Raw genomic sequence first — 15736 nt, forward strand, 5'->3', positions numbered from 1 at the left:
ATAAAGTAAGAAAAACTTCTTGGATTAAAAAAAAGTAAACAATTTTGCTGACAATTACATATTTTTGTTTGGTAGAGTCCTCCGAATATTTTGGACTTTTATATAGGTTCGTGTTATGTTCTTGATTTAACTTTAGTTCTCTTTTTTAACATTTTTGTCTTTTTATTTTGTTCATCTTATTCAAGAAGTCGATGGGACAAGTTTTTGATTTTTACTTTGTTATCTTATTCAAAATGATGATGGGATTATAAAAATGATTAAAACTTAAACAAACGGATAATACTAGTTTCATGGCAAAAATATTGTCCAGTAATTACATTTTAACTTTAAATATAAAATATTATATTATTTAACTAATATTAAACACTACTAGAGGTCTAGAACTAAGAATTTTACGTGCCTAACCTTGACCCGATCCGATCCGACCCACAAAACTCCGGATATGTTGTAACGGAACGCGGGAAGTAGTAGAGGTGGTGGTGATGAAATTGAAATTTTATAAATTGAGACTAGAGTAGCAGAAGGCAGTTATATCGTCTCTCCAACAGCAACACACGCTCAATCATGGCAAGCATTTGCGTATGCGCGAGATTCAGGCCTCTAAATTCAAGAGAGGATGGAGAAGCTATATGCATTACACGCTCCGATTCTCAGAGTTTTTCTATCAAGGTTGCTGAAGATCTTCTTTGCTATAATCCTCCTCCGCGATAATGTAAACTGCAACTCAATACACTATTATTCCTTCTAAGTAATGTTCATTGCTTTTGTCAGGACGAGAAAGATGAACAATATATGTTCAGCTTTGATAAGGTGTTCTATGAAGATTCTGAACAAGCTGACGTCTACGAATTTTTGGCTCGTCCTATCGTTAGAGGTATCGTGTGCTAATTTGTCTGTTTTACTAGACTATTTTACCTAATTTTATGATATTTTGTTGAGCTCTTCTCTAAGTTTATGGTAAACATCATAATTTGGGTAAATCGGAGCTAAACCTTCGTGTTACGTTTAGATCACTCAATACATGAGTTTTAGGATCTGTGTATACACACACACGTATACATAGAAGATATGGTGGAATGTAACTTATCATTTGAGTCTGTTGAAGTAACGTATGCATATTTACTTTTGGTCTGAATGTTCATTTGTATGCAACAGATGCTGTTAATTCAATTAATGGCACAATCATCACATATGGACAGGTATGTATCGCATCTAATTCTTATGAGCTAATTATGTTCAGTTGATTTTCGTTTCAAGAGATGAATGACAAATCGAAATACCTAGTTTAGTTAATTATCTGAACTTTATGATATTTGTATACTGTAATCTGGTTATTGCTATTGCCTATTCAATCAACTCCAGTAATCTGTTCTGTGATTGTGTCACTGTTAATTAAGCCAAATAAGAACTGCAATGAAGCCTTTTCGCTTGTTATATGCTTTTCATTAGCTATCTCTATTGTTCAAATAGCTTTGAAAGAGATCCCTCACCTTTAATATGATATTAATGAATTCTCTTATGCACTTTAACAGACAGGAGCAGGGAAGACTTTTACTATGGAGGTGATGTGCATTACTGTAAAATACAATGTCTCCATAACACTTGTTTTAAATAAAGTCCATATTTGACTTTTTTTGACCAGGGAGCCAACATTTTGGAAGCTGACAACCTTAAGAAGGGGCTGCTACCAAGAGTGGTGGATGAACTCTTTGATGCTATAATTTTTTGTGGTGAAGCAACTGCTTACAAGATCAAGCTTTCAATGGTATAACTTATAAGAAACCTCTTTTCATTATTCCATTTGAACTAGAATCCGAGACATTGTTTTCAAGAGTCCTTTTCTAGATGCAATTTAATTATTGTATTATACACGCAGGTGGAAATTTATATGGAGAAAGTTAGGTTAGCAACTGATCTTATCTTTTGTGTCTTTCATCTCTACTCTTCAACTCTGTTTTATAATTGCAATTGGGAGTGTTTCTGGCAGGGACCTTTTTGATTTATCCAAGGACAACATACAGATTAAAGAGCATAAATCACATGGGATAGTGTTGTCTGGAGTAACAGAAGTAAGTTTCAATATCTTTCATATGGAATCTTCCAATCAATTGCATTTCCCTATCAGCTTAAAAGATGATGAAACTACCCTTCTACAGATCCCTATACTAGATGGAGAAGAAGCATTAAAAGTCTTATGTGTAAGATCAGAATTTTACTATAAATTTTCTAGTTAAAAAACTCTTTTAAAAAATTAAATATTCAGTTATCTTTTACTTCTTAACCTTGGTAATGACTAATGCAGGGAGGGATAGCTAACAGAGCTGTTGGAGAGACTCGTATTCCTCTCTCTCTCTCTCTCTCTCTCTCTCTCTTGTGAAAGTTGTTTGATTGACTTGTGAACTCATGTAGAAATGAATGCTGGAAGTAGTAGAAGTCATTGCATCTACATGTTTACTATTCAGAAAGAAGTAACAAATGAGAAAAGGTCTTATAATTTCTTTGAGAATTTACAGTTCACTGAAATCATATTTACATTTCTGAAATTATTAACTGAACAGGGTGAGCAGTGGAAAGGTTGTTCTTGTGGATTTGGCAGGATCTGAGAAGGTTGAGAAGACAGGTGCTGAAGGGAAAGTTCTAGAAGAAGCCAAAACCATTAACAAATCACTTTCTGCACTTGGAAATGTGATCAGTGCTTTGACTTCTAGTCCACATGCCAAATCATTACACATCCCTTTTCGTGATTCCAAGCTCACTCGCCTCCTACAAGATGCTCTTGTTAGTACAATCTTATGGATATCATCTTTTCATTTCTTTCTATTACAGCATTTGTACATTCATGTTTTTTTTTATTAGGACATTGTACTTTGAACAATCTACCAAAGTATAATGTTGTAATAGGAAGAGATGAAAGTAAGATGCTATAGTAAAAAAGTAATGAAAGTAGGTTGCTATTTCTTGCATTTAAGCTTTTTTTTTCATACATCCAGGGAGGAAGCTCCCAGACTGCATTGCTTTGCTGTTGCTCACCGAGTCTATCTAATTCATCAGAGAGTGTATCCACTCTAAGGTTTGGAGCAAGGTAATTAACTGTGATCTTGAATAACAAAATTGTTGTATAAATTGGGAAAATAATGTGAATAGTTGTTGTTGCATTATAAGTAATTCACCAAAAAATTTAAAACTAAAAATATTTAACTTCAAATTGGTTATAATATCTTATATAAAACCTTTGTGCTGCATATAAGCGATACAGTACTTTGATTTATTGTTTTTGTATGCATTTATATATTTTGCATTAAATAACAAAAATAAACGTTAAAAAAATTAAACCAAAAGCAATAATAGTAATAATAAAAACAATAAATAATCAATATACATGGTAAATTACCATTTTCGTCCCTGTGGTTTGCTGATTTTTACAGATGTGGTCCCTGAAAAGTATTTTTATACGATGAGAATAAATTGGTTGCTTAGAGTTTATTATTATTATTATTATTATTTTTTATCAGAGCAAAGCATATAAAGGCATCATCATCACGGGTGATGAGTAGCAACAGCAAGGAAGACATTGACAGGAAGCAGCAGGAGATATCTGCTCTGAACGATGTGAAGCAGCAAATAGCTGAGAGAATCTTAAAAAAGGTTGACAGATTTATCCATGTAAAATGACAAATTTGCCCTCATCTTCTTCATCTATGTGGGGGTTTGTGCAGTTAAGAGAGAAGTTGGATGCTGAGACAGTGAATTTGATAGGAGAGGAGTTTGTGATGGAGGGACTTCTTCTATCTGATCCCACTACTTCTGGTTCAATGATAACTGATGATGAATCTGTTATCACTTCCCAAACAATAGCCTCATGGAAGGAAGCAACACAGAAGCTTGTCAACACTATTCTTGAGGTAACACGCCAAATTATATATGTTTTGAAAATTTATATTATTGGACTTTTAGTTATATAAAAAAAATATCATATAATAGTATAACAATTAGCAAACAAATTAAACGGTTGAGTTTAAGAAGATTTTTTTTGTTTGTTGATCATGTATATATATATATATATATATATATATATATATATATATATATAGTTAAGGAGGGAGAATGTGATTATGAAAGAAGAGTGGCAAGTGATGAAGGATGAGAACAAGGTAATGAGGCAAGTGAGGAAGAGGATCAAGGCCAAACTAGCACAAACTAAGAAGCTTTATTTAGTCATGGGACTTAGCTTTGGTGTTTTAGCTTCATCATGTTTCTCTTTTGTGCTTCTAGCCTCCTCTTGAAATTCATTCATGTTACATAAATCAAACAAGACTTGGGAGAATATTCAACTTTGATCTTATATACCACAACTATATGGTATCACTGAATAAACGTTATATAAAAATTCATGTGCTTTAGTCTACAAACATATCAAATACAGATAATACACTTACACACATACACAGCATTCATATACATTAGACACACACATGGATACATATACCATACACATAATTCATTCGATTACACTAACCATATAAATTTGTTCAAAACAAATATGGGACTGAAATTGTTGAAAAATGCATTGTGTACAATATTCTCCAAGAAATTCAAAGTTTTTTGTTTGTATATAAGATTAGCAAGCGTAGTACAAATCCTAGACCAAGTAAAATTCTACAAAACACTAATCAATTTTCTACTAGTAGTACAAATCCTAGACCAAGTAAAATTCTACAAAACACTAATCAATTTTCTACTAATACTCAGATGCCAAAAGGGTATTAAGAAAGCCAGACCAAAAAAAAAACCCAAGTCAACTATCATCCTCCCTCCTTCCATAAAGTTATGATGTTGAATGCTTATAAAATCGATGTCTCAACAGGAAAACCACAGAAACAATATAAGTCACTGTTGAAGCAACAATAAGCACCCCAACAAGAACACAAACAGTTGTCACTACCACGTATATATACCTGCCACAAAATGTAACATAATCAAATTCCTTAAATTATATATGATGATTAAAAACACTAATGGGGGAATCACAAAAAGAACTTACTTTGGTGAAAACACGGTCCATATAAATAAATGATTCCTCATTAAAAGCAGTATGATGGTGTATGCAACCAAAAGCACAGAATTCAACCCCAGTGGAACCAGACAAGGAAACCCAAGAATTGTCTTAAGAAGTTGTCCCATATTCTTCAAATTAGGGTTTATGTCTTTCATGGAAATCAACATCACCATGCTAAGAAGAGATAACATTGGAGATGCATATGTTATCACAAACATTATCAATCCACTAAGCACTGTCGAATGAGTAGAGATTCCCTAGATATATATAAATGATTGATTAAAGAAAACATATATGACTAAAATTTTGCTTAAAAGAAGATAATAAACATACAATGAAAGCTCCAGCAACATCAATGGTAGCTAAAGTATTGGTGTTTCCAAGACTAAAATGACCCGCCATTCCCAAATAATATATAGCACCAATCTGGAATTAAAAAGCATATATTTTCATTTTTATCACAATCAAAAATACTTTAAGTGCAAAAATAGAAATTTGAAAACCGACCTCAACCCACTGTTTAAAATCCGAACCACGATCTGAACCACAAAAAATGGTAGCAAGAATTTGCACAAGAAGCAATGAAATAGGCATGGAGTTCACTGGCTTTTGCAACAAAAGTTGCAAAAAACACCACCCAAATACATACGCTATCCCACTAAGGTACAAACAATCTTTAATCTTTAAAACCAAATCTTTTAAATAAAAAGATATAATCCACGGTGATCCAACAACCATGACACTTGTCAATCCAACAATCAAACCATATATCATTTGAGCTGCTAAAATCCCATCATTATCATTATCTCCATCACCCTGATACTTCATCACATAATTCAAAACCAACAATCCAACACAAAAATAGCTTCCCATAATCGATATAACAACATAACTCTTTAAGGAAGAGAGAGTGCAAAAACATAAGATGAGTATAACAAAAACCGAGAGGATTTGAAGAAGTTTTATGTAAAAGCTTGAGGAATTCTCGAGTGATTTTGAAATATCGGGAAGATGAGTCCAATTTACACCACCTTGATGCCACCCTCGCAAAACCCTTCCGGAAATTATAATTATTGAAATTAAAATTGGGGTTTTGATTTTATTCATGGATTTGGATTTGAATGTTTTGTGAAGTGATATGAGAAAGAAAGATGAGGTCATGAAATGCCATAGGTATTGTTCTTCTTCAACTAAAGAGCTTGATCCCATGCTTAAAACAAGAATTATGATAATAATTGCTATAAAAGCTTCGGATAATTGGATTTTTAGATTCTGATAAGTTTCTTGGATCAATTTGAAAAGGAGGAATAAGAAGATGATACATGATAGAAGCATTGTTGTAACACCTATGGCAAGTAGGCCCATGGGTTTCTGCATTGTGTAAAAAAATTAATCAAATGAAAAAGAAAGAATATATTTATAAATGGAGTAATGAAATGCTTACATCAGTTGCTGTGTGTGATAATTGTTGGCTTGCTGTTTTTAGAAACTCATTGTATGCAAATACAGTGTTTGTAAACTCATCATTGGTAGCAGACCTATAAAAAACTCTGTTCAGAGTTATTATCATGAAATCATGAAATATAAATATTTATAAGATTTATAACTTTACCTTAAATCATTTTTCATCTTCCAAGATTTATGGAGAGAAATAGCATCTAGATATAAGCTTTTACAAGTGGAATGAGTTGTTTGAGCTTCAAGTAATTTCAACAACTGTAATGAATTCAGTTCCATTGCTCTTAGTAGCTCATGATCTGAAATTGTCAGAGAAGAATCAACAACATACATTTTACAATATTACAATATTACCCTTGTGAAGGAAAATAGTCATCACACCTTGTAATGGATGAAATAGATCAGTAATTAGATAGCCAGCATTGTTTTTGGGAATAGGTACACCAAAAAGGAGAGACAATGTTGGAGCAATATCAACCTAAACCAAAATTTTAAAAAGTTAAATTATAATTTATAAGGCAAACATAATTATGAACTTTAGACTAATAAAATTAAAATACCTGATTAATAGTAACAACATCTGTGGGTGATACTGATACATGACTGTGTTTTGGACCAATAAAAAGTGCCAATGAGTCTGTTTCTTCGTATGAAGATCCCCCATGATTACCATTTTCCTGCATACCATGATCACTAACAACCACCTACATAAAAAATAGAAATCAAGAAAAAGATTTTTATATATAAACAAATGGGATTCAACTTTCAAGTCAATAAATAGATTATAGTTTGATACATGTTAGAAAAAAGAGGTACAAACCAAGAGAGTTTGTTTATGATTCTGGATAATACTCGAGTGAATCAATTTTATAACCTCATCCATTTCCTTGAGTTTGGGTCCCATTAAGGTACTGAAATAGATAATTAACAACAATGAAGTTTTATTTTTAGAAAGAGTGAGTTGGGTAATTAAAAGTTAAGATATTACCTTGTACGCCCTCCAAGATGTCCAACATGATCCAAACCAAGATAATGAAGAATCTGAAATGAAATTGGAGAGAATTCTAGTGTTGATGCCATATAAAGTTGTCTGGCTGTAATAAATAGTTTACATAACTGTTATTCTTGTAAAGTTCATAACTTAGATGATGTATTTAGAAAAGTTATATTACCAGAAGATTCCAGTCATTCTTGTAAAGTTCATAACTTAGATGCCTAGAAACATTGTTATCCACTTGCACAGTATCTTTAACCTAAATCAACAACAATGATAGTAAGATATGGTCAATGAATGTTTGAGCAGAAAGAAAATCACAAGTTGTGAAGACTTACAAAAAAGCTACTAACTCCATCATGCCTTGTAAATAAACCTGGGAACAACTTAAGCCATGTTTCATCACCAAGCATAACCATTTTCCAACCAATTCTAAAAAATTGACCTGCAACAAATTAGTCATTAGATGGGCAATTTGATAAACCCAATAAGATCTTGCCAACTCACCTATGATATTGTCTTCCAAAAGTGCTTGGGTATTGAAATTAAACAATACATCCAAGAATCCTCCAATTGAGCCAGTAGTCATAGCCTATTGTATATGATCAATCATCAATGCATGAGGGAAATGGAAATCAGATCACATAATCTAATAACAAAAATAAATTCAGTACCTTTAAGCGTGGCAGTGTAACAGTTGGAGGTGCAGCCTTTGCATGATAACCCAATGCCATTTTATTAGCCAATAAAGACTGAGTATATGGCATTGCATCCTTATAGATCTTTGATGGAGGCTGATCATCCCTTCCAATAACAAATTCTGCTGGAAGACCATCAATAACCTAAATACCACACAATTATATTGACACAGTGAATTTCTTATGCATCTTCTACTTCTATTCCACAAAAAAATAGATTGTGTTGCTTCATACCATTAGAATCAGTCGATCATAAGAAGGTGGGATCTCAGAAAGTTCCTGCATTATGTAAGTTCACCATGTCAAATGGCATCCAATGCTTCTGAAAAAGCAAGTGATTTTGTCTTTTACAAGTGTAAGAAGTTAAGTTACCCTTACTCAGCTAAGGTATATCGCCCAATTTATCTCAAATTATACAAAGGAACACTTAACAACGGACGAAAGCTGATTTAAGCGTGGTGAAATAAGATGAATAACCGTGTTTTTCATTCTGAGTGGTGCGTCGAGTTAAAAGTTACCTGGTATAATGATTTAAGCTGGTCAGGATGCAGAGCTGTGAAATTTTGAACCTCGATTGAATCACATGAGGAAGGGTGGAAACTCTCTGGTCCACTATTTCGGAGCTAAGTCAATCAAACTGTAACATTCTTAATTTGAAACTTTTGGAAATGAATTTGTACCTGACACCGGAGAGAGCTGGTTTAATCGGGAAGAATCCAAAGACGAAGAGAGAGAGACCGGCGATCTGAAGCAGAATTGCAGCTGCGGTGAGCAGTGTGAAGTTGGTGCAGGTTAACGAAGCCATTGTCTCGGTTTTGAAGGTGATCAATGCATTGAAATTGAAAGTGTGTGGAATGTCATCACGTTGTTGCAGTCATGGAGGTTTAGGGTACCATGTACAGTGCCAATTTGAATTCCCACATCCAACAAGTCCTCACAGATGCGTTGTCTCACCTTTGATTCTACAAAATTACAGAAATGGTCCCTAATTTACGAAAATTGGCAATTATAATCTAAGTTTGTATTTCGTTGCATGAAAAGTTCTTCTAGTGTTATTTTGTTTAGTAGTTGGTCCTTTTCCTAAACAAATAACATTTTTTTTTCTATTTCATGATTTGTATTTCTGTTATTTAGAATGATCAGTATGGGTTCCGCCCCAGCTCTTTAAGGCCATTAGACTATTCCTTTACCAAGTTATTCCAACCCAATTTTTCTATAAAAAATTAATTTATATTTCCACCTCCACAATTCAATACAATCTAATTTTTTAGTTCCATTAGCAACCCAGCCCAACCTATTTTATATTTATTGAACTATATGTCTTTTTTTTTGTAGAGAAAATTAAATTAAGTTTTTTGGTATATTTTATTTTATTTTTTATTAAAGATAAAATTTCCTTATTAACAAAAATCAGTTTGTGGTATAAAATTAATTGATTTCCCTCTAATAAAGTTGGACACTTACACATAAAGTTGTTGCGGCGGAGGCCGTGACCATGAACTAGCTCACCAAGGATTGTCCAATTCTTATTTTTTTAATATTTTCTTTGTCACGAGCGGCTCACTAGGAACCCCCAATGGGGGTAGTCTTATCGTTGTATGAAGGACGACAAGACGTAGAGCAACATCAATTCTCAGCCAATGAATTCATTTTAACCGTTCAACGGTCAAATTTTTTTTAAAATTAATTAATATTTTTTACTTATAAATACATACAATCTTCCCCAAATTTATTTACACCATTCTTTTCTTTCTCTATATTTTATACAATTTCAATACCTATTCAAAAAAATTTATAGTTCTATTCGACTCGCCCTACGAGAATGATGATGATATGTTCATCACTACTAGAGAATAGGTGTTATTTTTCTGTAATGCGGTAAATTCATCCTCCATAGCACTACGCCATTTAGAATCAGCAAGAGCATGCTGATGTGATGTAGGTTTAGCAAGAAAGGCACGTCTATTCAGATTATAAAGAATTGTTCCATCAGAAAACTGTTTTGGGAAAAAATTTCCGACTTGACTTCGTGTAACTCTACCAGAAGGAGCGACAAATGAGTTGGTTGGAGGGACATTTGGACTAGATGGTACCAGTGAACTAGATGGAGCAGGTGACACTGATGTAGATTCTTCGTGGGTTGTATCGTCGGCTACTGTAGTTGTACCAGTGGAAGCCGGTGCATCTGGTAAGTGGATAGGTACATTGTTTGAGGGTACCGGCGGTGAGATTCTTAGAAGAGGCAGCATAGATGTGTTATTTGGTTGGTGAGACCTGGTATTAATCATCACAGGAACTGTAGCTGCATCAAAAGAGTTGGCTAATAACAAAGATAGATCATATTTTCTCATGTGGTCATTCATAACATTTGGCTCGTTTTGAGGGAACGACACACTGGGAGATGATGATGGTGGTATAGACGCTACAGAAGTAGTGAATGGAAAACGAGACTCATCAAAAACCACATCTCGAGAGATGTAAATTCTACCTGTTCGTTTATCGAGACACTTGTACCCTTTGTGCATAGAACTATAACCCAAGAAAACACATAAGGTAGATCGAAAAAAGAGCTTATGTGTGTTATATTTACGAAGACTTGGCCAACAAGCACACCCAAAAGTGCGTAAGAATGTATAGTCAGGTATGATGTTCATGAGACGTGTAATAGGGGTAGAGTTTTGGATAGTATGACTTGGCATACGATTTATTAGGCAACAGGCTGTGAGAAAAGCTTCATCCCAATATCGAAGAGGAAGGGATGAGTGAGCAAGCAAGGCCAAGCTTGTTTCAACGATATGACGATGTTTTCTTTCAGCCATACCGTTTTGTTGAGATGTATGCGGACATGACACTCGGTGAGATATGCCACATTGTTGAAAATATTTGTGAAGTTTATGGTATTCACCCCCCCAATCAGATTGTATGATACGTATTTTAGTGTTCAGTAAACGCTCAACATGTTTTTGAAAACTATAGAAAACTTGTTCAACATCAGATTTTTGTTTAATGCAATAAATTCAAGTGTAACGACTAAAATCATCCAAAAAAACTAATATAATATCGAAAACCACCTCTAGACACTAGAGCCGGTCCCCAAACATCAGTGTGAATAAGCTCAAGTGGTGATGAAGTGACATGAACATAATTATTATAAGGAAGTTGATGACTCTTTGCATGTTGACATGCATCACAAACAAATAACTCATTACTAAAGGAAAAACCTAAATTATTAGACTTCAAGATAGACTTGACAATTGTTGAAGTAGGATGACCAAGGCATTGATGCCACTGTGATGACGAAACTTTGGTGCTTTATCCAACATAGCGAGGAGTATGACGAATGGGCACCGGGAAGAGACCACGTTTGCTGTTACCGATTAGAAGCGTTTTCTTCGTGTGTATGTCCTTAACAAAGAAAACATTGGGGTAAATTTCAATAAACACATGATTATCAGTAACAAGTTTATTGGCTGACAGAAGATGTTTGTTAATGTGAGGAACATGCAAGATATTTTTAAGAACAAGTGGCCGACCTAAACTTTGAATTTTAGAATGACCAACATGAGAGATATGCAAACCTGTGCCATTAGCTACTTGAACCTGATCTTTTCCTTGGTAGCGTTCAGGATTAATAGACAAACGATCAAGTTCGCTTGTAAGGTGATTTGTTGCTCCGGTGTCAAGATACCAATTTGGATCATGGGTGTAACTTCCATATGTGGCGCTATTCCCGCCATGATACTCATCGGCTTGATATGCGTGATTGAACCGATTCCTGCAGTTCAAAGTTGTGTGTCTTGGTATGCCACAAACTTGACACCTTGGGCCTCCATTATATTGTCTTTCTCTGCCACGTCCTCGACTACGGTTGCCATTGTTGCGATAATTGTTTCTCTGGTTACTGCTATGGTTTAAATTATTGTACCTGTTATTGCCTTGAGCCTTTCGAGGGTCACTAGTCTCCTGCTTTGCAACAGAGTTGGCAGAGGTTACAAAATCTGTTGATCCATTCATCGCTGTTGTCTGGGCTTCATGAGCTATGAGATATGAGTAGAATTCTGACAGCTTGACTTCTTGGGTGTTACTTAGAACTATGATGGCTGTAAATAGGTCTCCATGGCCTGGACCTAACCCGGCTAAAATATAGCCAATAACTTCCTCATCAGTCATCGGGTGACCAATATTGGCCATGGTGTCAGCAAGAGAAGTCATCTTCTGATAGTATTCGGAGGCTGTCATGTCACCTTTCTTTGTATTTGAGAGTTGTGTACGGATCTTAATAGAGTTACCTTTATGTTGAGCAGCAAACATAGTTTGTAGAGAAGTCCATAGTTGGTTGGACGTATCTGTACAGCGAGTGAGTTGAGATAACACTTCCTCGGTCATGGAGGATAGTAAGCCGCCAAGTATTTCTTGATCTTGAGTGACCTAGGACTCATACTCAGGATTGTCTTCTTCTTTTGCTGCATCTCCTGTACCAACAGTGATTTTTTCTGCTGGCATGACTATGGTTCCATCAAGGTAGCCAAAAAGTTTGACCCCTCGCAGGATTGGAACTACTTGTGCCTTCCAGAGTAGAAAATTCATACGAGTCAATTTGCAGGTTATTGCTATGGCTATTTTTGAGGAATTTATGAGAGTGGGGGTAGTCGTGGTAACTGATCAGAGGAGGGTCGATTTAACAGGAAAGGTATAAAGGATCTGGAGATCCTGCGCTCTGATACCAAGTAAAAAAGACATAGTATTTTGGCTTAAAAGTCTCCTACAGGAGAACGATGATATATTTATATTGAAGATGATTACAATTGAGATCCTATATTTTAGGATTTGTAAGTTGTACAACAGATACAAGATAAATACAATTTATCTAAATAGTTATCTATTCTTATCGGATACCCTTCTGTTTACATCCCCAACATTGAGCTACCTTTTTAAAAGCTTGAGATGACCACACACATAACGGAAGGCCATCAATCTCTAACCAAACCATCCATTCATTAATACAAAATTCTTCAACAAAGTTTTTAACTCTTTAAAATAATATTTGTTCTCTTCATATTGTTTAAATTTCAAACATGCCTCTGGGGATTTGAATTCCAACAAAACCCACAAACCAGCCATGTACTGTATCTCAACTTCTCTAAAACCTTCTTTATAGCATACCATGTGCAAATTTGAAATCAAATTAATATCACACACTTACCCTAATACAACACAAGTACATTCTGATACATGCAATAAATCCTTTGCATCAAGAATAATTTTCCTATAAGCCTTTTCAGGTGGATGATTATTTCCATTCTTCGACACAGAAGCAAAAGTTTTCTTACCTTCATCATTCGGTTCATTCTCCATATTGGTCTTTACTGTTTCTAGACTAGCCTTAGGAAACTCTTTGTGGCCATTCACGAATGTTCTTTTTGTCTCATCCTTACCAAATCTTGCTGCAGATGCAAGCACATGAAAATTCCCTATCCAAATTGATCGAATATTCTAGATTAAACGATGGACATCTCCTACCCTAAGGGATCTCACAAACATAAATTTTCTTCCCAACTTTGAAAGTTTCTGAGCAATATAAACGTCATCCACTACACCATCTTGATCACATCTTCTCCATAATTCCTTAACATCTAGATTACTAGGAAAATTTGTCACATAAAGGGTTATTGTCATATATCTTCTACTCATTAAAAATTATCATTCTTGCCTCCCTTCACGTCTTGTGATTTGTTCTTACCAAAAGTTCACTGCTAATCCTTGTTTGTTGTCGATCCCATCGCAAAGAAACCCTATCAAACCCCCCTCCCCACCCCCACCAAAGGATGTCGGAAAACAAAAGTCAACGTTTGACGACCAAAGTCAGTGTATGATGTACGAGTATTACACAAACAAGCTACTAGAAGCAGATGCAACCTCTCTACTAACAAGATATGCAATGTTAAACAGAAATCGTGAGGAAGGACACGAAAGTCTATATTGCGATTACTTTGCAGATAATTGTGTCTACTGATTTCAAAAGAAGATTTTGTTTGAATATGAATGTGTTTATACTAATAGTCAGCGCCTTGGTAAGGAGGTATCGTTTCTTTCATTTTTATACATATTACCTATATCTTTATACAAAATAAATACAAATTTTTACCTATTACATATATGTTTAGGTATCGTTTTTTCCAATTGAGATATGATGCTAGAGATAGGTGGGGATTCACAAGGTTACAGTAATGTGTTGCGGCGATTCAGTTGATGGCTTACAGAGAGTCACCCGATTCCATTGACGATTATATGATTTAAGCAACCTACTTTATTTATTACTATATATAATTTCATATATGCATTTTTATTTTAGTCTTATGATCATATAATGGCTACAAGTTATCTAGTCATTTCAATATGATTCAAACATTTTTCGGATAGTAAGACATGTCTCACATAAAGCATTATACTAATTTTAACTTTTTTTTTCCATAATTTGGTTAATAAACCACATATTTCGTAAAATGTCATTAATATGCATTCAAGTAATTCACTAAGGGTGCGTTTGGTACAGAGAAATGGAATTGCTGCAGAGAATGGAAATGCAGAGAAAGAGAATTAAGCTGGAAAAAGAGAATTGACTCCCATGTTTGGTAGAACTGAGAATCCACAAGAGAAATGTGTCTGAGAATCATTTCTCTTGTTTGGTAGTATTAAACAATGAAATAGAAATTCATTTTTTCCCTTGTTTATTTATTTTCAAACAACATTGTTTTTATAAAAATGCATTATGATACATATCTTAGTTTGCCAAAATATGTATATTTTATGTTTATAATTTTTTATTATAACATCACTTTTTATAATTTATTTTCTTGTTAATTAATATTATATATATATATATATATATATATATATATATATATATATATAATATTGAAAAACATATTTATAATATAATGAATAATTTACAAATAGATTCAAACTGAAGAAATATTATCACACCACATAATGAATACAATATATAAACAAGAATAATGAAATAATAATAGAGTTGTTCAATTATTAAAAATAGTATAAACACCACATAATGAATAATGAAGTTTACATAAAAACATGGAATAAATTAATTATTGGCACGACTTGAACTCCAATCAGTAAACATAGTATTAGCAAGAAGATCTCGACGGTCAGTCCATCCTTGCGAGGTCTCCATTGCATAAAATGCTCTTACGGCGGATGTCCTAACAATTTGTCTATTTCGTACAATCTGTTATTGCAAAGGTGTTCGTGTCATCTACGTATATACAAACAAGGAAGAGTTATGACAAAAAAGCCAAAGAATGCTAGAACTATCGAAAGAAAAATCATAACAGTCACTGTTTAGAGCTGCATAACTTAGCCAAAAATAAACAAAATAAGGTATTTCTTGAGCCTAAAATGTAGACAAGACAGACGACTACAATCTGAAAAAAAAAATCGCCTCATTCCGAACCGGTACGAAGATTTTATGATGGTTCAAAGTTGGACAAAAAAACTAAAAAATTGCTG

General features: G+C 34.0%; 2 protein-coding genes across 4 annotated transcripts; one reads left to right on the top strand and one right to left on the bottom strand.

The window, feature by feature from the left end:
• Positions 1 to 457: 457 nt before the first annotated feature.
• On the top strand, positions 458 to 4342 carry LOC145162617 (ATP binding microtubule motor family protein). Its single transcript, XM_079081710.1, has 15 exons — positions 458 to 669; positions 772 to 874; positions 1156 to 1199; positions 1533 to 1562; positions 1643 to 1765; positions 1877 to 1902; positions 1988 to 2069; positions 2157 to 2198; positions 2303 to 2336; positions 2410 to 2485; positions 2559 to 2778; positions 2991 to 3082; positions 3513 to 3645; positions 3717 to 3902; positions 4092 to 4342. Exons 1-15 carry the CDS (start codon positions 565 to 567, stop codon positions 4281 to 4283), a joined length of 1488 nt encoding a protein of 495 aa, XP_078937836.1. The 5' UTR covers positions 458 to 564; the 3' UTR covers positions 4284 to 4342.
• A 244-nt stretch (positions 4343 to 4586) lies between these two features.
• On the bottom strand, positions 4587 to 9126 carry LOC145166554 (Alkaline-phosphatase-like family protein). Of its 3 annotated transcripts, none has more exons than XM_079085562.1 (17): positions 8887 to 9126; positions 8725 to 8818; positions 8441 to 8485; positions 8183 to 8350; positions 8016 to 8100; positions 7847 to 7953; positions 7687 to 7767; positions 7503 to 7555; positions 7335 to 7425; positions 7075 to 7218; positions 6896 to 6992; positions 6669 to 6813; positions 6501 to 6594; positions 5564 to 6427; positions 5390 to 5482; positions 5042 to 5313; positions 4587 to 4955 (listed from the first exon to the last, which is right to left on the bottom strand). In XM_079085562.1, exons 1-17 carry the CDS (start codon positions 9009 to 9011, stop codon positions 4826 to 4828), a joined length of 2688 nt encoding a protein of 895 aa, XP_078941688.1. In that variant the 5' UTR covers positions 9012 to 9126; the 3' UTR covers positions 4587 to 4825. The 3 variants fall into 3 exon arrangements, with proteins under 3 accessions (XP_078941688.1, XP_078941687.1, XP_078941689.1); XM_079085561.1 differs by having other exon boundaries at positions 6501 to 6606; XM_079085563.1 differs by lacking the exon at positions 8887 to 9126 and having other exon boundaries at positions 6501 to 6606; positions 8441 to 8528; positions 8725 to 8797.
• Between the last annotated feature and the right edge of the window lie 6610 nt (positions 9127 to 15736).

Source organism: Lactuca virosa, chromosome 3 (assembly GCF_052849685.1).
Source record: "Lactuca virosa cultivar CGN04683 chromosome 3, Lactuca_virosa_CGN04683_v6, whole genome shotgun sequence".
Lineage (NCBI taxonomy): Eukaryota > Viridiplantae > Streptophyta > Magnoliopsida > Asterales > Asteraceae > Lactuca > Lactuca virosa.

Bases quoted from the DNA above. Each gene is read 5' to 3' on its own strand.
- LOC145162617 (XM_079081710.1), top strand. From the start codon at position 565: ATGGCAAGCATTTGCGTATGCGCGAGATTCAGGCCTCTAAATTCAAGA. The intron at 2,337-2,409 runs GTATTCCTCTCT...GAACTCATGTAG, and splicing joins CAGAGCTGTTGGAGAGACTC to AAATGAATGCTGGAAGTAGT. The intron at 3,903-4,091 runs GTAACACGCCAA...ATATATATATAG, and splicing joins TTGTCAACACTATTCTTGAG to TTAAGGAGGGAGAATGTGAT.
- LOC145166554 (XM_079085561.1), bottom strand. From the start codon at position 9,011: ATGGCTTCGTTAACCTGCACCAACTTCACACTGCTCACCGCAGCTGCA. The intron at 6,814-6,895 runs GTGTGATGACTA...TGACAATTTCAG, and splicing joins TCTATTTCATCCATTACAAG to ATCATGAGCTACTAAGAGCA. The intron at 4,956-5,041 runs GTAAGTTCTTTT...ATTTTGTGGCAG, and splicing joins TGGACCGTGTTTTCACCAAA to GTATATATACGTGGTAGTGA.